This window comes from Centruroides vittatus, unplaced genomic scaffold (genome assembly GCF_030686945.1).
Source record: "Centruroides vittatus isolate TY-2023 unplaced genomic scaffold, ASM3068694v2 contig_1208, whole genome shotgun sequence".
NCBI lineage: Eukaryota > Metazoa > Arthropoda > Arachnida > Scorpiones > Buthidae > Centruroides > Centruroides vittatus.
In genome coordinates, this window is record NW_027120772.1 from 89,333 (window position 1) to 113,179 (window position 23,847).

Sequence of the window (23,847 nt, forward strand, 5' to 3'; positions counted from 1 at the left end):
CTTTTCGGTTCGGTTTTAGCTTTGTCAATTTCAGGCACTTTCAGTCTTACATTTTGGCCAATTATCACATTTGGATATTTATCAACAGACATAGCTTTCATTTTTTTAGTTTGTTTCTCCAAACTCAATTTTGCATTGTTTCTTATAGTCACTACAGATTCTATCTTTTTTGGTATTGACTCTATAGTTACAAGAACTTCCCGAGACTCAATCGTGATTTCTGTCTCTGAATCAGTATTTCTCTGACTTATTACATTGGAATCATCGGTTATTTGTTTTGACTTCATCTTCTCAGTAATTATCATTTCATTTTCTTGTGTTTTATCGTTGACAGTGCTATTGTCTATATCCCCCCTTCTGACTCATTTTAAACGATGCTTTCTTCCTTGTCCTGTTCAATTGCATTTTTGACGTCATTATTTTGTTCCGTATTTCCATGCGAATGCAACAACTTCTCTACATCTTCTTCAGATCTTATAACTTTAATCATATCACTAGGGATTGCTGAAGTTGCAAGGCCCATTTTCATTGGACAACCAAACATTGCTTCGTAGGGGGAACATTTGATTCCCTCGTGATATACTCTATTTTTCATCACCTGGATGAATCTTAAACCTTCTGACCACTTTGACAACTGATTGGTTTCCATCCACATGCTCAACATATTTTCTATGTCCTGATTAGCAAGCTCCACTGATCCTTGACTTTGGCTATGTCTTGTCTTTCCATGTACGATTTTTACATCCAGCCACACGAAGCATAAACTCTCAATAACATGGTTAGAGAATTTTCGACCATTAAAGGAATGAAGGATGCTCGGCGCTCCAAAAGCGGTGAAAATATCCAAAAGATGGTATGCAACTTTTACGGCGCGTTTAGTTTGAAGCGAACAAAGGATCACAAATTTGGTAAGGTGGTCTTGGTAAACTAAAATGAATTTATAATTTCCATCTGGGGTAGTTTGTAGATCTATTAGATCAACATAATAGCGCAAGTTCATTTCACTGTGAAGTATAGGTCTGACGACAATGCCCTTTTTCAAAGTCTTCCGTTTCTTTTGGCAAGGTTGACATAGCTTCAAATATGTCATAGTAGCTCAACTGTTACATTTTTATACTTGCGGTTACATTCCTTAAGCAACCCTGTTCTTCCACCGTGGCCAACAGCAACATGCGTTTCTTCGAAAATGTTGAATAAGTCCTCGTAACAAATGTAATACCTTATTTCTCCATTCTCCTCCTTCATAGGCACAATTAGTTTTTCTTCGCCGCCTATAGTCAAAATGTCATAACACTTTATACGCCTGTAATGAACAGCTAGTTTCTTTTTCATGTTCTTTGCAGCTTTTACTTTCTCCAAACACTTTGTGTATTTGTCCCTATTGAGATACAAGTTATCATCTTTCTTGCTTGCCACGAGATTGTCCATTATTTCATAAAATCTCCGTTTCACACTCGTCTTCATTCATAAATAACTTTTAGACAGTGAAATCTAAAACAGGATTAGAATTAATGTGCGCATTCTAATGTGTCAAACGATGGAATGCGGCGAGTGAAGGTGCGGTGCGGTGCGGTGCGGTTAGTGGAGACTATTTTTTCAACATTTACCACGCCTCTGAAGTAAAACCTAAGATGTACCGAATGAATGCTGGTAAAAGTTCGAAATTAACGATGATCATTTCAAACTTTTATCGCAAAGAGTTGGTAAATCTTAGGTTTTACTGGAAGATCTTAGGATTACCATAGTTCGAGCATTTACAGTAACATATATACAAGAAAATTTATAATTTTATTACAATTAATAATATAATAATCAGTTTTACTATAAAAATCATACTTACCAAAACTGTCTGGTTTACAATTTCATATTTATTACATAATTCGTCTATGAGTTCTTGGGAATGAGGAAGATTTGAACAATAGTCCCCATAAATTATGAACTTTTCTTTCCAATGAAGAAAGCATTCACTAATTTTGTACTGACTTGAAGTACATGCTTTATACAATTCACTATGAAATTCTGTATGAATTCTCGCTAAATCCTAAAATGAAATAATTAATCATTTAATGATTGTATGAGTAAATATTAAATCAATGATATTTTTTCAATTCCTATTCAATCCTAGATGTACATAAGGTTTGATTTGTCAAATTACTTCTTATATTCATACAGAATTTGCTTATTAATCAATTATAGTACTCTATTTAAAAGCATAATTTATATAAAATTCAATATAATGTAAAAATAATTTACAATTTAATTTATAAATTTAAAATTTTTATCATATATAAATAATGAAATACATCAATATAGTTTCAAAGTAATATGGATCATCAAACATTAAACATTACACTAAAAATTTTTGAATTAAAATGTATTTAATTAAATTAATTAATAACTCCACAAATTCAATACAATTCAAATTTCACAAATAAATTTCTCTCTTTCCCTCAGAGTCAACAGCTTTTTATTCCTACTAAAGACAGAATTCACAGAATTTGTACAACAATTTTGTAAAGCTATCATAAGAATTTTAAAAACAAACATTTTTTAATTGAACATATTTACATGCCTTTTAAAGATTTTGTGACAAAGTAACCTGCAAAGTAAGCTCAGCCATAAAAAGCTGTATTCCAGAACAGTAAATGTGAATAAATGGTGATTATTTTTTGGCGGATTTCGTCATCAATTTTAACTTCAACATTAATCATAATTTGATAGAAAAATTTTTTAATCTTTGGCTTTGTTTTACGTGGTACCATGACAGGTAAGCATGGACTGCTTATGAACTGACAGCACATTTATCCCAGTTCAGTTTGGAAATGGATGACCATCACATTAAAGTGTGTAGGACCACAGTGGGTTTCAATTCCACCTTTACTGTTAAGCAATACCCCAAAACAGCACACTTCTGCTGTGCTGGTCTGAGGAACCATCTCATATCAGTCAATTATGCATAATGTTGATGCAAAGAACATTCATGGCATGGCATAGCACTATGTATAGAAAATCCTGTACTTTTATGTGCTCTTATGGCTGGAAACCCTATCATGAAAGTCAAGGTAATGCTCAACCATACATGACTATAGTCTATTTATCCTAACTTGGCACCTACTGTAAACAAACTAAGACACACCTCCCTTTGTTTATTGGCTTAAACCCACGTCCATCAATTAGAAACCGCGTTGCATCTCATTCGTCCGCAGAATATAGTTCTTCGTTGTTTATAAAATCATTAATGAAATACTAGTCACTTAGCAATGATTATAAATGTAATTATTTCATATTTGTTAAATTGTTATTTTAATGAATATTTGCGCATTCCGAATCACTAAAAATAAACTTTTTCCGGTCATGCGCACTATAATGTCTTGGTTTCCTTTTCCATTCATTACAATAACTATCATTATTTCAAACTGTGTGTTGTCGAATTACAAAAATGGAAAACTCGAATGTAAATACCATTAAACGTCGACAAGGAAAATCACCGAGGAGCTCGGATAAACGAATCGTATTAAATTTGTTTAATTCTCTAACTGAAACGAATCCAGAAGTCCGTGTGAAGGATATAGTGAAAATGGTAGCAAAGACAACAGGGATATCAGAATGGAGCATTTACAGAATTCGCAAAGAATATTTTACTAATGGTAAAGTAATAACTCCTCCGAAAACCCATAAGCGTACTCAACTTGTTGACAAATATGATGAATTCATAAAATGTGCCATTAGAGGTAAAGTACACAATTTTTATTTTTTAAATGACTTACCTACAGTAGATAAGGTATTACGGGCTGTTAATGATGATCCAGATTTACCAGACTTTACTCGATCCACGATATATAATTTGTTAAAATTACTTAATTTTAAATATACAAACAGTAATAGAAATAGTAGATTAATTGAAACACGATATCATTTTATGGCGAAGACAATATCTACGAAAGATAAGAGAAATGCATTCTTTAGGCCGTAAGATTTACTATTTGGGCAAAACGTAGATTAATGCAGGCCATACCAAGAATGAAGTATGGAAGGATTGTTCAATTACGTCATATTGCAAAGCTTTTATGTCTGGACGATCTACTGGATTAAAAAATCCTTCTGAAAAGGAAAAACGAATAGTTCTTGTTCATATAGGCAGCAATACAGGTTTTCTTAATGGTGGTCTATATGAATTTGAATCAAAGTCAACAAAAGATTACCACGAAGAAATGGATAGCAATAATTTCAAAAAATGGTTTGAAAAAATATTATAGAAATTACAAAGTAATGCTATTGTTGTCATGGACAATGCTCCATATCACTCGGCTAAAACTGAGAAAGTTCCTAATTCTAGTTGGAAAAAAGCTGACATAATTTCTTGGTTGAAAAAAATGGGGTCGTAACGACAAAATGTCGAAAATAGAACTTTCGGATATTGTTAAAGAAGTACAACGTAAATACGATAAATATATTATTGACGAAATGGCCAAAGAAATAGGTGTTGATGTGTTACGTTTACCTCCGTATTATTGTAATTTAAATCCTATTGAATTGATTTGGACAGATATGAAAGGTTACATTGCACGTCACAACACGACGTTCAGACTGTCAGACATGCAAATTCTAACGAATAAAGCTATCGAACAAATAACCGAAGATGGATGGAGAAAACGTATCGAACATATATAAAAAGAAGAACGAACGTGGGAACTTGATGAGATTTCGGAAACTGTTGTAGAAAAACTGATTATTTGGTCGAACGCAAGTAGTGACGAAAGCGATATAAATGATTACTTTGAGCAACTGTCTTCTGATACAGATGATCAATAAGATAAGTTTACACTGTAACTATTTTTAAAAATTTTTAATTATATAAATATCACATAGATAAATTCATACATTACAGTAACATTTTCCTGTAGAGGTTTGAGTATGATTTTCAAGGATTGCTAGAGAATTTGTTTTGTTTTGTTTTATATCTATTTAATAAAACAGTTGTGTAGATAAAAATTCTGAAGTATGTTCAATTACACAATTATAAATATGTTTTGTGTAAGTTATTTAATAATAATTTTTGACAAACTATATTTAAACGATGGAAATAATTTAAATGGCTACGTAAAAATGTTAAAGTAGGCTATAATAAGTTTTTCTAAGTATTATCTCGGTAATTTTTAAATTGTTAGAACCACTCCGACCTACTTTAACAAGTGCAGAAAAAGGGGTTTAACTGGTCAACACGTGTCTAGCCACTTCCGACTGTGATTTGACCAACGAAAATCTCCGGCAGATTAATACGACAAAATCTTTGTTTACAGTTGGTGCCAAGTTACGATAAATAGACTATAGGTTCTCTCAGAATGTTTCTGTCATATTGTCCCATTTCCCTGGCTTGTCCAATCTCCAGATTTGTCACCCATTGAGAATTTTAAGAACTAGATGGGATGTCAGCTTTGGCCATTTACAAGTACAAGGTATACGCAAAGTTTTTTGTTTCTCTAACAATTTTTTTGAGTACAGTCAAACCTGTTTTTATGCGGGGGATAGGGACCGCATTAAAAAAAACGCATTAAAAAAAATCTCACGAAACTTCACGAATGGCTGTAAAAAATAGTTTTCGCAACACAATTAAAAAATATTTTTTTTATGCGGTCAACAGGGACCGCACAAAAAAGTCTCACATAGAAAATAACTCAAAACCGTACGAAATAGAATTTATTGACAACAGATGTCAGCACTTGACTGCATCGTCTGGTCTATCGTCTGTTTTACATATTTTTGTCCAGGTGGTGTTTTGTTGACTTAAAAAGTAAATTATTTCATTTTTCGCATATTCATGCAATAATATTACTATAATAAGTGCATTTATGCTATAATAAGTTTATTTAGCTATAATAAGTCAACGTGAGACATGACGAATCGCACGAGACTAGTCGCCAACTATACCGCACAAATTAAAAATTCGCATTAAAAAAATCGCACAAATAAAAATCGCACATAAAAAGAGCGCATAAAAACAGGTTTGACTGTATATGCTGATATGGGTGATATGCCATCATAGATAATAAATTACAGCAATTTAAATAACATATGATATTAAAATAACAAAATCTAAAATAAGATGTAAGTTCCTCTCAAACTTCTTTTTAACATAGATAATAGAATATAAAATAAAATTATAACATTAAAATATTGTATAGTGAGCATAAATTGAAAAATCTAAATTTATTTAGGCAATAAATAATTTTATTTGCTTTATAATAAGCATAATTTAAAACTTATTGTAAATAGTTTTAATTTAAAAAAAATTGTAATATCTTTTTCAATTACCTTTATATGCATAAATATAACTTTACGATCTTCGGGTTTAATAACACTTTTAAGTGGATGCATGAAATGCTAAAATATTAGATATCAAATTATTTCATTAATATATACTACTATTTTGCATTATATTATTTTATATTAAGTAGAATAACTTTTTTTATATACATAAAACTATGAAAAGTAAAACTGACAAGATTTTTATAGAATATTAAAAAATAAAAACAGAATTCAACATATTACATATAAGTATATATTGACATAAAATAATGATTTTTTATGACAAATGATAAATAATGAATACATTTTTTATAATGATGTTACAGTAAAAACCTGTTTTTAGTTAAAATGCATTTTAGCTAGTTGAAACTAGTTTTTACTGGATGTCATTGTTATAACTAGAATTTACTGCTAGTCAAAAATGAATTTGAGTTAAAACTAGTTTTAACTAGACAAAATGGGTTTTAACAAAATGGCTTAGTAAAAACTGTTTCGACCAAGGTCATTCGGCTAACACGTTCCTATAGTGCACTGTTTCTTAAACTTTTTCGTCTGGTGGCACACTGAAATTATTAAACAAAATTCACGGCACCCCTATTATTATTATTATTTTATTTATTTATTTGTTTTTTTTACGATTAGTAGATATGAAGGATGAAAAGTCTTTGAAGAAAATAAAAGTTTTTTAAAGTAAGTAAGTGTATTTCCAAACAACACAAAAACATTCAAAACAAAAGTTATTATTATAAAGGTATCTTGTGATAAAATGAGCTCTCAATTTTTGATGATTTACTAGTGCTAACTGATTCCTTAGCTTTGCTACCAGTAACCACTTCTTGATCAATAGAATCTTCACATTTTCTTTTTTTAATGATAAAAATTATTCATGATATTGAACGACATAATTAACTTCAATATTTTATTATAAAATTTAATTACAAGTTAATATTTTTTCTTGTTGTAAAGAAGAAAAATATTTTTATACGATGCTTTTTCGTTATTGTCTGAACATATAATAATAATAAAAACAACTACATACTGCATTTAACACATTTATATTGCACTTCTACTCGCTGCAGGAACAGAACAGACAACTAGTAACTAGTTCGTTTTTTTGCTAGTATTTACGTATTGCCAATTACAGAGTCACTGAGACAATTGGCGATGTAACAAGATTAGTAGAAAAAAACCAATATTCATTTTTTATAATTGTTTTAATTATTTATTTAATTTAATACCTTAATTCTATTATTTTAAGTAATTTTAATTTAATTATTTAAAAATTTCACGGTACCCTTGTGGCGTACTTGCGGCACCCGCTTTGAGAACCACTGCTATAGTGTATGATGAATTTCGTATCGCTTTAACCCTTTTCCCCCGACATCTCGTTTACGTTTATTTTGCCATCCCTCCTAAGGCAATATAGGTCAGTTGGGCGATATTATTTTAAAAGTTTACCAAAAATCAAATTATCATTATATCTATATGAAAATAATCACTTACATTTATTAATATCTTTAGTTTTAAATAGGATATTTTTCAATGCATTTTATTAGAATAATTTATAAGAAAAAAAATAATGTATATCAAAACTGACACGTAAACTTGATAATTTGTAACATTTTGTAAAAATTAACATTGTCTAGTTACATAGTTGTTTGCTGGCACCAAGCCAGACGTAGAATATTGTTTTGTACAATTCGATATAACACTTACGCGTGTATGTTTATTCGTTGCGAAATTATCGCGCATTATATCAAACGTTTGTTTGAAATCAAAATTTTATACCGCTATCTACTAATATAATGAATTATTATACTGTATTCGCTTCGTATCGAACGAGATTATATCCGTCGTTAATAAATTTTACAAAAATCGATATTTACCAAAGTAACGACGAATCGGTACCCTCGAAGTTTTGCTTAAAAAGCCAGGGTACCGATCGATCGGTGCCTTCGGGGACAAAGGGTTAATTAATGTTAATAACGCAGATGTGTCACCAATATTTTCAATAAATATCGTATTAAATAATACAAATGTTTTAATCCCAATCATCACTTTATTTATTACCCCCAAACATATTTATGTAGCTAAAATTAGTTTTAACTAATGTTAAAAGTTAAAACTAGTTTTATCTAAAATCAAAACATGTACAGCAGTAAATTCTAGTTTTAACTAGACAAAACTGGTGTTAACAATGACATCCAGTAAAAACTAGTTTCAACTAGTTAAAATGCATTTTAACTAAAAACGGGTTTTTACTGTAACAATGATAAAAATTATTAAGTTATTTTTTACATTACAAATAATTATGATTGTTTTGTGGAGAGTAAAAAGTACCGAATACAAAGGTTCAAAAAGTGAGTACTTATTAAATAAACCGGTATTCAGACCGGAAGATTTGATAAATAATTATGAATTTAAGCAATAATAAAATATTTTTAAAAATAGCAGAGGCCTACATAAAGATTTTAATAAATTAATCAATAATTCTATAGACATTTTTCAATTTCTATTTTCTTTGTCTAGATTTATTTATTTATTTAGTAAATAAATAAATAATCTAAACAAGAAAGTAGGAATGAAGCTGAATGATGTATTGTGAGATACTGGAAATTTTCCAAAAAATTCATCACAACTACTAACATAATTAATATTAACATAAATAATTTAATTAGACTCATTAATCAGATTTTGGCCAGAACAAACACAATATACTTACTCTAATAATCATATTCAAAGCTTCAATATAATTCTTTTCTGTTTCTACTAATTCTTTAATACAATAATCTCGTTTTTCCATTGGCACAGCAGCCACAACTGGAATCTAATTAACACAGTAATATATAAAAATTATTATTTTCAAAAATAAGACAACATTAATATTCATAAATTAAATATTTTAATCACATTTCTATAAGTAGCTATTTTTTTACAACTTATTTGAGTGTATGTAGTGAAAATCAGTTTTTCATTCTGATTCAGGGGATCGGGGTTATGTTCTATCATGTTTTCGATCCCCTTTGGTCACAGGTATCCTTGGGTAAAATGCTGTGGAGCTAAATGAACCTTATTCATTTGGGTGTCATTGTTTATTTCAGCAATGTTTCTGTGCAATTCTCTCACACTTGATATTCCTGACCTTTGAGTTGTGCTATTCAACTTACTGCAAACCTAGATTGCATAACTATTTGAAAGGAATATACTGGGAAAAAAGAGGCTCCAGTGTTTGTAGTTCATCTAAAAAAAGTTTTTGTATTTCTGTCAATTAGTTCTGTATATATTAAATTGATTAATTTTGTAAACCATTATCATTGTATATTGTATTTCTTTTGTAGTGATGTATAATTTTGTAATTTAAAAAAACTTTTGCATTCCATGCTTGTGCGCACAGAGCAAATTGAAAATATGTTCTTTTTGAATTATTGTGTTCTAACTGCCATAGTACCTGAGAATGATGGTTATATACTACTACTACTATAAGTGCTTGTATTTTGTTCTCAGTAATTAAATCTTGTTCTGATAATGCCAATAGACAGTTTCATTTATTTTTAGTAAGTGGTGTCGCTTATTTTTTCATTAAGAAGTTCTAGTTGGACCTGAAACAGACTAGTGAATGTAGTCAAAACCTTCATCTGACATTTCCTCCACTGCTAGAAAAGTAGGTAGGTTGATCCTTTTAAGTAGTTTTCAATTTATTGGTTATTTGGCATTAAAAAATAGTGTTATTTTGGTGTTTAATTGAAAAAGCCAGATAAAAAATTAATTAAAAATTAAATTTTTGCAAATAATATAAATTTATGAAATTTTGCCGATAAGTTACAGTTTTCCACCTTCTGATTTATTAACTAACACTGAAATATTTTGTTTAAACACATCCTGTTATATTAATTGATTTATTATATTATTTTTACTGATTTTGAAGACCTGAAACTAATCTTCAATATTTCTATACAGACAGTATCGTTTTTCACATGAATTTTTTAGAAACATATTTACCGTATAAAAACAGAATCAGATATATATTATTTTGTAACAAAACATGGCATTAGTAATTCGTGGAAATAATTTTTCTAAGGTCGATAATGCCATATCTAAAAAAGTTATTTTCTGTAAAGTAATGTTTAATCTATTGTATTCAAATTTTCTAAAATCAAAATAACATTTCATTTATAAAACACCAACTGCAACAAATATTAGAATATCGTGATTTTACAATACCTTGTATGATCATCATAACATAGTGTAGATTTCTTCTGTATCAGATATAATATTTGTTATAGCATCTTACTGTATTATTATTACTATTTATGTTCATTTTATCTGCAAATGAATTTTATCAAAATAGACTTTAAAGAGACTGCTCAATTTTTCCATTTTTTGTATGTTAATTCCAAATTGCATCCATAAAGTCAAATGTAAATTTTGTTTAAAGTAGAATAAAAACTGTCCAAATTTCACATTTGCCCATTACAGTTCTCAGTGTGTTGCACCTCTAGTCACAGAACACATCCAACTGATACTCAAATTATTCCAATCCTTACTACAGCAAATCCATTGTCACCCCTCCCACAACAGCTATAATTCTATAGCTCCTGCAGATTACTCATATAGTTCAATGATAAGTGATTGTAACTTTGCAAACTGCAGAACACAAAACCTCTCTGTAGAAAATCACCATTTTCACTTATGGTGTTTCCTAGAGATAGTAGGCAGTAAGATGTTTGAATGCATATTGGAGATGAAACTCAGACAGTTACTCTATCAACTACATTGCATACTTCCAAGATAATAATTAACATAATTACAGTAATTTAAAATGGTAGCATTCATTTTGGAAGATCCTGTATATATATACATTTATAAACAGAAATTTATAATAATAAACAATATCATCAAATAACCAATATAAACTAGCCAATAACAGATAACTGCTACAATTTTTTTTGAAAAGTATTTTCTCTACTATAAATTCTATTGTAAATTCAATTTTTTTTACTAATTAATGTATAAAATAATTTAAAGAATTTGTTCTAATTTCACTCAATTAATTTCTCAATTTTATTATAAATTACTTTCAAAACTTTTGTAAATTCACCATCTGGCAGAAATAATTTCTTATTCTAGATTAAAATATTTTATTTTAAACTGATGAGAATTATTATTGAGCTTTAAGAACTTATAGATTTATTGTATAATAAAATTCAATTATTGTTGTTATTAATATATTATAGTTTGAAAAACTACTAAAGCATAGAATATAATATTTAATTACAATTTGACAATAATTCTCATCATTTTATTTTGGCTATTTTCTAAAAAGTATTTAGCAAAATGGTTTTTATAATATTCTATTTGTTGTTCGAAATGATATTCGAATGTCGTTAACCTGACGACGACCCACCGAATGGGTCGAAAATGTTTGTTTTTCTGATTAAATTGAAGTTTCTCAGTGTTAAGGTGTGTTGGTTTTATAATTTTATAATATAGCAAATATAATATAATCAACCTTAGAAGAATCTATTAGCAAAAATAAAGTTAGTCTTCTACGATATTTCTAATTAAAGTTTTGAAAATTGTCAATTATCAAAAATATAAATAAAATAAATGTTACATTCATAAATATTACAAATATACCTGCATAAGTCCTCTTTTCTGTATGGAACAAAGGTCTTCGTAAATATCTTCATCATCTTGACTTACTGATGAGTAGTATTCATCATATTCACCAAATTCACCATAATCCCCTTCACTGAGAGACAAACATAAGACAAACATGCAAGACAGTTCACACAAATAGCAACATGCTTAACATGCAAAGCAATTTTTTGAAGAACGAAAACAAAAACTTAGTTTACAATACTAAATTTAACATTGAAGTAATTCAAATTAAAATGAACAAAGAGCAATAATGTTAATAAAAATAAATCATTGGCAATTGGGTAGGTTCACATGGAAAAAAAAAAAGCAAATTTTCTTTCATCTACCAATGTCTTCATATAAACGTCAATATTTATGAAAAAACCTCAATATTATAATATTTATTGAAAATACTTTCATATATTGATAATAATACATAGTAAAATTGATTGGCAATATAATTTGCATCATTTGCTAATTTATGTTATAGTTGTATCATTTAAATGTACATTCCTTCCATGCATTTTATATACAATATGATATTAACCAAAAGCATAATTATAAATTATAATAATCAATATATTATTTAAAACAACTCAATTTGAAAATAAAATGAATAAGATAATTCTAAATCATAAACAAAGCATTCATATTATATCATAAAATATATAAGATAATGTTCTTATTTAATTTAATCATATACACATTTGTGTGTGATTAAACAAGAAAAATTTTATAGCAAATTTATAATGCACTTGGCATATTAGCAAAAACTATAAAATTATTTTATAGCATATATATTCTATTCAATACTTTGTAACATATCCTTCCTAATGCTTAACACTCATGGTTATCAGAAAAATTATAAGGAAATGCTAGAATAAATCAATTTAAAATCTAAAACATAAAAACATGTTATTTCTCATAATTTTATTATACAACCAATAAAAAATATCTTGTAGAGGTTACACATTACATCATATTTAATAAAAATGAGCTATTATTTACTGTGACATCATCACAATGCTGAGTTTTTCATTAAGTGTAGTAGTGTTTTGCCTCTGTACATCATACTTTTCCTCATAACAATGGAGTCATTGTGGTCATGTAACTCTGCTCGGGATAAAATTTTTGAATTCAATTAAAGTCACTTCTGGTCCAAACCAGAAGTTCATATATAGTTAATCAGGGCCTCCTGCCCCTAAGCTTTCCATATCTGCACTCAACTTTCATCTATTTAACACCATTCTTGAAATTAAGGAAGGACAGATAGGCAGATGACAGGAGGAATTTATAGGTCTATGATTTTTTCAAATTGCAGCCCAATAATAATAATAATAATAATAATAACAATAACTCTCCCGTGGTCACCACCTGGTCGTGGTGGGAGAGCCCAGTAATTTTACTGATCCATAGGGCAATGCAGGCTGGAGCATAAGCTCCTGGTAGGGACACCCATGCCAGTAAGGTCTATGGGGAGAAATGAAGCTAAGAGTGACCACACCCACATTCTGTGGAGATATTCATCATGGTAATAACTAGATCAAAGTGTGATACCGGCTCGGACGTCGCCCGGGTTAACAAGGTCCGCGTTCGTGGGTTAGGCAGAGGCTCACGTTCGAAAAATAGGTCACAGTCTCCCTTGGTTACCGGTGGCGAAAGCAGCACCGGCCCAAGCATGGCTACTGCAATGCCCTCAACAGATGTGAGGAACCAACCCAGCCTTGGTGTTTCTGTGGCAATGCATCCACAGACCACAAAGGCTGGAAAACCACGCCAACGGATGAAATGGACAGTAGAAATGAACGAGTTTATCATCCGTACTTATTACACCATCACAAAACTCGAAACAAACATAACAGCATACAGACAACAACTACACCATAGATTCACGCAACAGTATCCTCATCTCACTGTCACCGAACAAAGGGTTGTTGATCAAAAAAGAACAATTATACACAACAACCTTATTCCACAAACAACACTTGAACTTATCAAACAACAGGTTGCTGATCAAATACATCAACAGACAGAAACATCTAACATTAATGAAGATCATGTAACCTGTCAGGATAATCCAGCAACAAGCATTGATAATAACACACATACAACAATTACCACTAATGATACTACAAACACTTCCTCATCCATCACTGATAACATAGACTTGGATTTAGTTAATACGCTCTCACTTATATTTCAGGAAACACTCACTAAATATACAGGTACAGATCCCACACAACGACCACGAATACCAAAAATCAACACGTCGAAGAAAGTAGGAAAAACACTAAATTATGTAAACACTCACTTACTACCACACTACATTCATTCAATTTCTACACTTGCAGACATTCATACATTAGTTTATGCTGGGGCAGTCACAGTAGTGACACACCATGGACTGAAAGTACAATCACAGACAAATACACAGAAAACACAATTCTATCACAAGCCTGCCTGGCAGAGAAGAATAGAAACACAAATAAATGACATTAGACAGCAATTAGGCAGGCTAACACAATACACTAAAAACAACATAACACCCAAATTAAGGAAACAGCTCAAAAACATTTTCAAGAAAATAAAAACACACACAAAACATGAACATCACAACACACGAATCACAGAATACATTGATACACTAAAACAAAAACTTGCTGCCAAAGCACGTAGACTCAAACGATACAAAACATGTACACTACGAAAACAACAAAATAAATTATTTACAAACAATGAAAAACTTTTTTACAGACAAATTAATAAAAAAGCAAACACTGATACACAGCACAGTGGCACACCAACAGAAGAAGAACTTACAACATATTGGTCTTCTCTTTGGTCCAGTGCTGTCACGCACAATGCTGATGCAGGCTGGATCGAGGAGGAGAACAGAAACTTGCACAACATACCAACTATGCCCTGTGTTGAAATAAACATACATGATTTCCAATACACTGTTAACAGAACACACAACTGGAAGACACCTGGTGTAGACAACATTCACAATTTCTGGTACAAAAAGTTTACATCACTGCACCAGGAACTAGCTAAACATCTAACACACATCATCATCAATCCACAAGACATGCCAAATTTTCTTACTCAGGGCATCACCTACATGAAACCTAAAAACAACAATACCACAGACCCCACACAATACAGACCAATTACATGTCTTCCAACACTCTACAAATTATTGACATCCTGTATTGCGAACAAAATATACAAACATGTTGAAGAACACGACATTCTAACAGAACAACAAAAAGGTTGCCGTAGAAACCACAGGGGATGCAAAGAACAGTTACTCATAGATTCAGTCATTCTACGGCAAGCACACAGACAACACAGAAACATACACATGGCATATATAGACTACAGAAAAGCATTCGACAGTGTTCCACACAGTTGGCTGCTACATATCCTACACATGTACAAAATACATCCATCACTCATTGCATTCTTTCAAAACACTATGCAGCACTGGAGAACAACACTACATCTCAGGGTTAGTAACACTTCCATACAAACAAACCAAATTTTTATTAGGCGAGGAATATTTCAAGGAGATTCCTTGAGTCCTCTCTGGTTCTGCCTAGCCCTGAATCCATTATCCAACATGTTAAACAACACGCAATATGGTTACAATATCAGACACGAAAAAACAACACAGTATACACTGTCACATCTCATGTACATGGATGACATAAAACTTTATGCATCCACACAAAAACAACTTCATCAACTCCTACAAATCACACATTCATACACCAAGGACATACAAATGGAATTTGGCCTAGATAAATGCAAAACACTTCACATAGAAAAAGGAATCCTGAAGAAAGAAGATTTTGCACTTGGAAATGGAGACGTTATTGAATCCATGAAAGAGGGCGAGTTCTACAAGTATTTAGGATTCCAACAGGCCAAACTAACAGAACATACACAAATAAAGCAAAGATTAATTAAAGAATACCAAAGTAGGTTAAATGCTATTCTCAGAACACAATTAAATGCAAAACACACAGTTAAAGCAATAAACACATATGTCATCCCAGTACTCACATATTCTTTTGGAGTTATACATTGGACTCACACTGATCTTGAGCAACTCCAAAGGAAAACAAGAACAACACTTACTAAGCATAAACAACATCATCCTAAATCTGCCACAGAAAGATTAACCCTTCCACGTAAAGATGGCGGACGTGGCCTGATTGACATAGTTAACCTTCACTACAAACAAATACAGTCACTGCGAGAGTTTTTCTACAAAAAACAAGAAACATCACAATTACATAAAGCAGTAACTCTAGCAGACTCGAATAACACACCATTAAACTTACACTCACATCATATGGACACAACACAACATATAAAAGGCATAGACACCATTAAGCAATCGTGGGCTCGAAAGGCACTCCATGGCAGGCATCCTTACGATCTGGCCCAGGATTTTGTTGACAAAACTGCGTCAAACAGCTGGTTAGCTCAGGGATGCCTCTTTGGGGAGACGGAAGGATTCATGATTGCCATACAGGATCAGGTCATAAATACTAAAAACTACAGAAAACACATACTCAAAGATGCAACACTCACAAATGACACATGCAGAAAATGTCACATCATGCCAGAAACTATACAACACATCACCTCTGGTTGCAAGCTCTTGGCACAGACAGATTATTTACACAGACATAATCAAGTAGCAAATATAATACACCAAGAGCTTGCAAAGAAACACAAATTAGTAGACATCCATGAACCATACTACAAATACATTCCACAGACAGTATTGGAAAACAACACGCACAAAATGTACTACGACAGAGCCATAATCACTGATAAAACAATTTACCACAACAGACCAGACATCACACTCATTGACAAACACAATAAAATCACATACATTATAGACATATCCATTCCAAACACTCACAATATACAAAACGCATGCACTGAAAAAATTAGCAAGTACACAGAACTCGCCCAGGAAATAAGGCATCTGTGGAGGATGGATAGGGTGCTTATTGTACCTGTTGTTCTCTCCTCTACAGGTGTCATACCACACACACTACACAAAAGCCTAGGCACATTAGAATTGAATAGAAACACATATATCACTCTACAGAAGGCCACTATATTGAATACATGTCATATTGTGAGAAAATTCCTGAATACAGACACACACACTGATACACTTCTTTAATTTCTGTTTTGGTTACTATGCCTTGACTCTGGTCCGGCATAGATAGGCAGATGACAGGAGGAATTTATAGGTCTATGATTTTTTCAAATTGCAGCCCAATAATAATAATAATAATAATAATAACAATAAAAAGAAGAAGACATAATAAATGGCTTGAAATGCTGCTATATGGTCAATTTCCCCATTTATTACATAATATAAAAATTGATATTAAAAACTCTACATTATGGCTGTGCAAATCAAGCATCCATGCTGAAACTGAAGGCTTTGTGTGCCATTCAAGATCAATCAATAATAATAAAATATTACTGAAAAATGATATTGAAAGAAAACATTGATGGCAAATGTTTGGCATGAAAGTTGGCCAATGAAACAATTCAACATATTATTTTTGGATTACAAGCACTTATGCCAACAGAATACACTATGAGACATAATCAAATTACTAAAATAATTTAACAACAACTTGCCAAAAAATCCAAACTTTTTAGTAATATGGCACCTTACTACAAATTCAACCCACTTCCAGTGACTGAAAATAACTCAGCAATATTATACTGGAATAAACAACTAATAACAGACAAATCAAGTGATTATAATAAACCTGACATTGTTCTTGTCAATAAAATTTCAAGGAAAACCTATTTCAAGTGTCAATACCTAATACTGAAAGATTACAAAAAGTAAAACAAGCAAAAGTTCTCAAATATCAATCATTGAGAAACGAAGTTCAACAACTTTGAAAGCAAAAGGAAGTACTAATAATACCAATAATTGTATCAGCGGAGGCTCTAATTCCAAAAACATTAACCGTGCACCTAAAAAACTGCCATTAACCATTGACCTCATAGCCAAAATGCAGAAGGCTGTTCTTAATTTTTTTAATACATGGAAAAATAATAACTAGATTTGAAAATTCAATAACAATTTTAAACTTTTTATCCTTTAGAGATATTACAAAAAATCTAATTAAAAATTATAAAACAATATCCAAAATTTATATAAATGATAAAATAATTAAAATTGTGATTACTATTCTTGCAAAGTACTTAATTTTAGTATCTTAGGAAACCGACTATAATTACGGTCGGTGAAACTTCCGTTAACCTAATGGGTACTTTACGCGGATTCGAGATTAGTTTGCCAGGCCTGGGCTTTTAAGCGTGCACCGAAAAATTAGTAATAATAACGATAAATATCAAGTCAGATCAAAAGTTCAAATATATTTAATTAGCAACTAGAATGTACTACGTACAAATATCAATAATCCAAACCAAATTTATTAACAAAAATCAACAAGTCAACTCGACAATAAACTCAGCTACTTAGCTTAACTTAATAGTAATTTCCCTTTGAATTTCGACAAATCAAATACTTAGAAACTATGAACAAAATCTCTTACTAATTAAACGTCTATCCGTCACCTCACTATACGAAGAAAACTATTTCCTCAATACTTTCGATATCGTCAAATCGTCAATCGAACTCCTCTTTAACACCTTGGATCGTCCAATTATCAATCTGGACTTCTATCAGAAAATACTTCGCTTTCGAATTAACCTCGCTCTCAACGTCGCCTCGATTTGAATTCACCTCGGTTTGGAAATCACCTCTCCTTCTTCGGTTAACGTACGGATTTTATACTGTGAGGTGACGTCACACTTGAGCTGGGTCACTCCCTTATTTACATACTTAGTTGCTAACATTAATTTTCTTTTCTGGCAGCTTTAAGATTCCGACAAAGCTTATAAACCATTTACAAAATATTTATCATAATTTTCTGGGATGTTTAAGACGGTTTATCAAGTATTTCTCTACTAGTGATTGTGGGGACTCCCCCTCCATTTTTTTTTTCTGCGGACTGTTACTTCCGCCGGGCAGCGCAAGTGCGCAAGATTTTTCCTACGGTGCTTATTTCTCCGTGAGTTGTTTTATCTTCATTTTTCATTACTAACAAGAGAGTGGTGGGGAACCTTCGTCCTAAATAAACATAAACCCCAAACAAAAGATAATAAAACGGAAATAATAATAAAATAAAAATAACGTTCGGACTCAGTTCCTTACATTCTTTGATATATTCTAATTCTGAGTGAAAAGCCTTACTGTTTTGGAAGTTGTAACAGATATAATAACACTAAAAAATAATACAATATTACTGTACTTTTGTGCTTTTAACCAATGGCAGTGTATAACCCAAAACAGTAGAATATACACTGCCCCATAGAAAATTGCTAGAATGGAAATAAAACCTTAACATATCCTGGCCCACTATAAACCCCACATCACCAGAGCAATGTTGAAAGCATGCCATTTACTAGTAGGCAATTTATAAAATACAATCTCAAACATTAAAACGTTGTTTTTCTATTACAACTTACAGTAGATATAATTATAAAACACAAAACAAACAAACTGAGTACTGAGGGAACTTCCTAAACTTCATGTGTCCAAGATATAAATGCCTATTGAACAACAAAATTTTTTTATCATATCACTTCATTTCTGTTTTATTTATAAAATTATAATAATATAATAATAAACATTAAAATAAACTCAAAAAAATTAAACAGAAAAATAATTTTAATAATATCCAGTGATACAAATATGAGAGTCAATTGGTCAGCTCTTATTCACTGTGAAGATCTAAGTGTAGCTCAGACAGCCATTCACTAGAAAAATCAAAAGCAAAATGTGAAAAACAATTTATTTTCACACAGCAAACTTGATTCTCACTGATGTTTTGCAAAATGAACAATCATATGCAAATAACAGTGCTCAGTAGCATAATCAGGAAGGTGCCAGGGGTGCCATATACTTTTTTATATACATTACATAAATATACTTTTAGAAATAAAAATAAATTGTGAATCCAGTTGTGAAGGAAAGAATAAAAAATAAATTGATGAAATTCTTTCAAATTATGTAGACTTTTTAAATGATTTTATTCTCAAGTCATCATTTATTATGTAAATAATAGTAAATTGTTAGAAAAATGAATCAATTAGAGTTTGATAGTAACTGAATCAATTTTTTTCATTTAAAACAGAAAATAACAATTACAGAGCTAAAAATAAATTAAATAAAACTTACATAATGCATTCCTAACTATTTTTTAGGAACAAAATTTGACAATTATTTTATATCTGACTAAATTCAAGTTATTAGTGTTTACAAATCATAGTTATGTGTAAGGAATGAAAAAGAGAAAAAGAAACATATACATTTCATTATGAAAAATAATTGCAGATACAATTAAATAAATGAGAGATCAATGATTGATTACAACCCAAATGTCTCCAAAAGATAAATATTTGCAATAATGCATATTATGAATAAGCAAAGTTTTTTCCTACTGATACAATTAAGATAATCAGTATGCATCTTTGACTAAATACAAACTTCAATGACCTTAATACCTTATTCACAGTATAAATTTTAAACGGGATTGATATTTAAGCAAGATTAAATATTTGTTTACACTAAGAAATTTAAACAACTCATTTCACATTTCCCATATTCCTTGAGTAATTGATATATAAATGGCTTTATTATACTTAGTTTGATGTGAATTATCAATCTCCTCTTTCTAAATGTCTATAATAGATATATTCCTTCCTTATAACAATTTCTCATATGCTTCTTTTCTTATAAAATAAATATTCTTTTAGTTACTTTTGCTATATTAAGAATATAAGAGTGGACTTTGGAGAGAGTAAAAAATGTCAAACACCAAACAAATCAGCATTTAAGTTCATTTTATCCACATTGTGTGGCTTAAACTATTACAGCTGGCTTAACGTACACAATGCGAATAATTTATAATACAATTAATTTCGTCTTTTTAGAGCATATATTGTTGCCGATTTGCTAATATCAATGTCGTGGCCACTGTTGCCAGAAGCAAATTTCTCCAATTATTTTATAGCTAAATTAAATATTCATTTGTATACCAACTAGAAAAAGCCAGAAAATCAATAACTTCATAAAAGACTGATTCAGTTATGTATTTGTTTAGTTTTGTTTCATTATCAGTATTTCATATAAAGAAATAGTTAATATTTACTATATTTTAAATTTATTTTCTTATTATATATTGTTTGCTGTAAGAGATGAAATACATGTTAATATTTTGACTATTTCATAACTGGATAACTGGCTCATCTATGTCATTGACAATTATCAGAATTTCATATTTATCACAGATTGTAAAATTTAAAATTTCACAATTTATGTTTTAATGTTTAACTAATGAATTTTTAAATCTCTTCTTCTCAATATATTACATCACAAAAATAAACACTTATTAGATTGTGTGTCTAGTAAAATTTTTCATTTACAAGTAGATTAACTGTGGTTAAATATTTGATTAAACTGTCAAAACATTAAGCAATTTCATGCACCATGCAGCATAAAGGGACCATGCACAACACTGGGGAAATACCAAATGATGAAATTCAGGTGAATATGAGGAAACATTTTCATTGAACATACATTTTAATATGTAACTTTAATTTTTAATTCAATAATTCTAAATTATTGTATTATCAAGAAAATATCCTTTAACATTGCACTTTTATCCTATAAAAATAGTGCATCAATTTCATATCTGTTTTAAACTGGATCTAACTACCTCATGAATCCTAAGTGTAACATAGCATAGATCCTCATAAATATCTTCTTCCTTTGTCTTTCGTGGACTGAGAGGAAATTCTAATGGTACCATTGGATCTTCATTATGACTGAAAAACAACAGCTAATTCTAAAATCACCAGATATAAAAATTTTTTGGAAATCTCAGATATGAAATTATTTAATGTTCATGAATTTAATTAATATAAATATCTAGCTAAAAATTTATTTTAAATTAGTCATATTGAAATAGAACAAATTATAAATATAAATTTATCAATATGAAATATAACTTTGTAATGGAAAAATTTTTTCCCCGTCGCAGTCTCCGAAGTAGGGAAAAATTTCCCTGGCCGCCATTTTGGATCCTAAGGTAACATTAACCGTTTTTTCTTCTGTTGATAATAGATAACGGAAGAAATATGTAATTTCTCAGTCTAAATTATTTTTCTTTATAAAATACACATAGAAATCTACATCTATACAGCCATTGAATAATATAAATACTGTATATAAATCTTTGAATATTTTATTTATTCATTTCAATTAATTAAGAAAAAAGGTGTAAATATTAACAATTTAAAACAGTAATTTATGATCATTTACCACAGATTTTCATCATAGACCTTTGTGTTTTATCTAGTATATGGTGTATGAAAAGTTAATGTGCAGTGAGAAATTTGTAATGACATAAAAGTTCTATACATGACTTTGTATATGAAACCTGTAAGTTGTGCATTCAGTACCAGCTGAGCAGTTGACTGTAAGTATTGCATACCAACTGAGTCCTGTATGCAATGCTGTACATATAACTTTAATGCCATTACAAATTTCTCATTACACAGTAATTTTTTGGACATCCTTTAGTTAATCATATGAACATTTTCAAAATTTTTACAAACTTCAGCCTCAGCAAATTTACATTCTGTATAATTCAAACTTAAAAAATAAACGTGTACTCTATTTAAATTTCAATGTTTTTAAGAAAAAATTGTATAAAACTGATAATTATGCCAGATTTGATACGATCACAACATATCAAGAAATAGATATACTGGAGAACACATTAAACAAAAATCTTTCATTTCAATAATGTCTATAAAAATTATTCTTAAATCTTAAAGTTAGTCTTAAAAATCATTCATTTTCTTCCAAATTAACACATTAATCTCAATTCAAATTTCAAGCAAAACTCCAAATCTTATCAGTTGATGCTTCATATAGCTAAGAATACTTGCACATTATTGTCTATAATAAAATATATATGCATGTTTTTTATATATGTCTTTTAGTATTTGAGTTTACTTGTAAATAATTAAGGTCACAATTTTATTTTTATTCTAGATTACTTAATTTTGTTATAACAAATACAGTTATAAAGTTTAAAAGGTTATATTCTCAAAATCTGTTATGTAAGTAGAGAAGACCATGGTGGTTCTCACATGACATATATTGGCCATATGATCTTGTAATCTGATCTCCACAGAGCACTTAGTTGAGCGTATGTACACCATGGGCTGTATTCTGGTCAATTATCTCTTGTCTCTTCTTTCGGAGTCAAATGACATCAAAACGTGGCAATTCTGGTCACTTTTAACGATCTTGTCTTTGTTGATGACATCACAATTCTACTACATTGATTATACATGTTCGGGTTATCTGCGCACGCAACACGGTATAGAATTTTAACCAATGAAACTTTAAAACTTTTGAAAATGCAGAATACATATAATTATAGACCATGTGGTTAGGAAAGCATGTGTTCAAGTAAAGCACATAATTTTGACAAAGTTATGTTTTTTTTTTTTTTTTTTTTTTTTTTTTTATGACATTTTTACAGATCGTAATGCCAAATTGTCTCAACAAATAAAAATTTTAATAACCTAAGTTAGAAAAGCGTGCATACTCAGTTAAGGAGAAATTAGTTAGTAATATTTTGAAAAGTACTTAGAGAGACGGATAAGATTAACATCATATTCAATAGTTCAATAATTGATATAGGATAATTAAAAAATGGAATCACTGGTTTCCCAGAGTAGGCGCTGAAAAAAAAATCAGAA

At 30.2% G+C, this 23,847-nt stretch overlaps 1 protein-coding gene across 1 annotated transcript in view; it reads right to left on the reverse strand.

The window, feature by feature from the left end:
• LOC136985262 (guanine nucleotide exchange factor VAV2-like) overlaps nt 1–23,847 on the reverse strand; it is a 162,135-nt gene that overhangs the window by 84,936 nt on the left and 53,352 nt on the right. Inside the window, exons 5-8 of the mRNA XM_067282513.1 lie at nt 11,944–12,058; nt 9,029–9,133; nt 6,313–6,381; nt 1,841–2,041 (exon numbers count right to left, since the gene is read on the reverse strand). Coding sequence (XP_067138614.1) covers nt 1,841–2,041; nt 6,313–6,381; nt 9,029–9,133; nt 11,944–12,058 — 490 coding nt within the window. The remainder of the gene's footprint in view (nt 1–1,840; nt 2,042–6,312; nt 6,382–9,028; nt 9,134–11,943; nt 12,059–23,847) is intronic.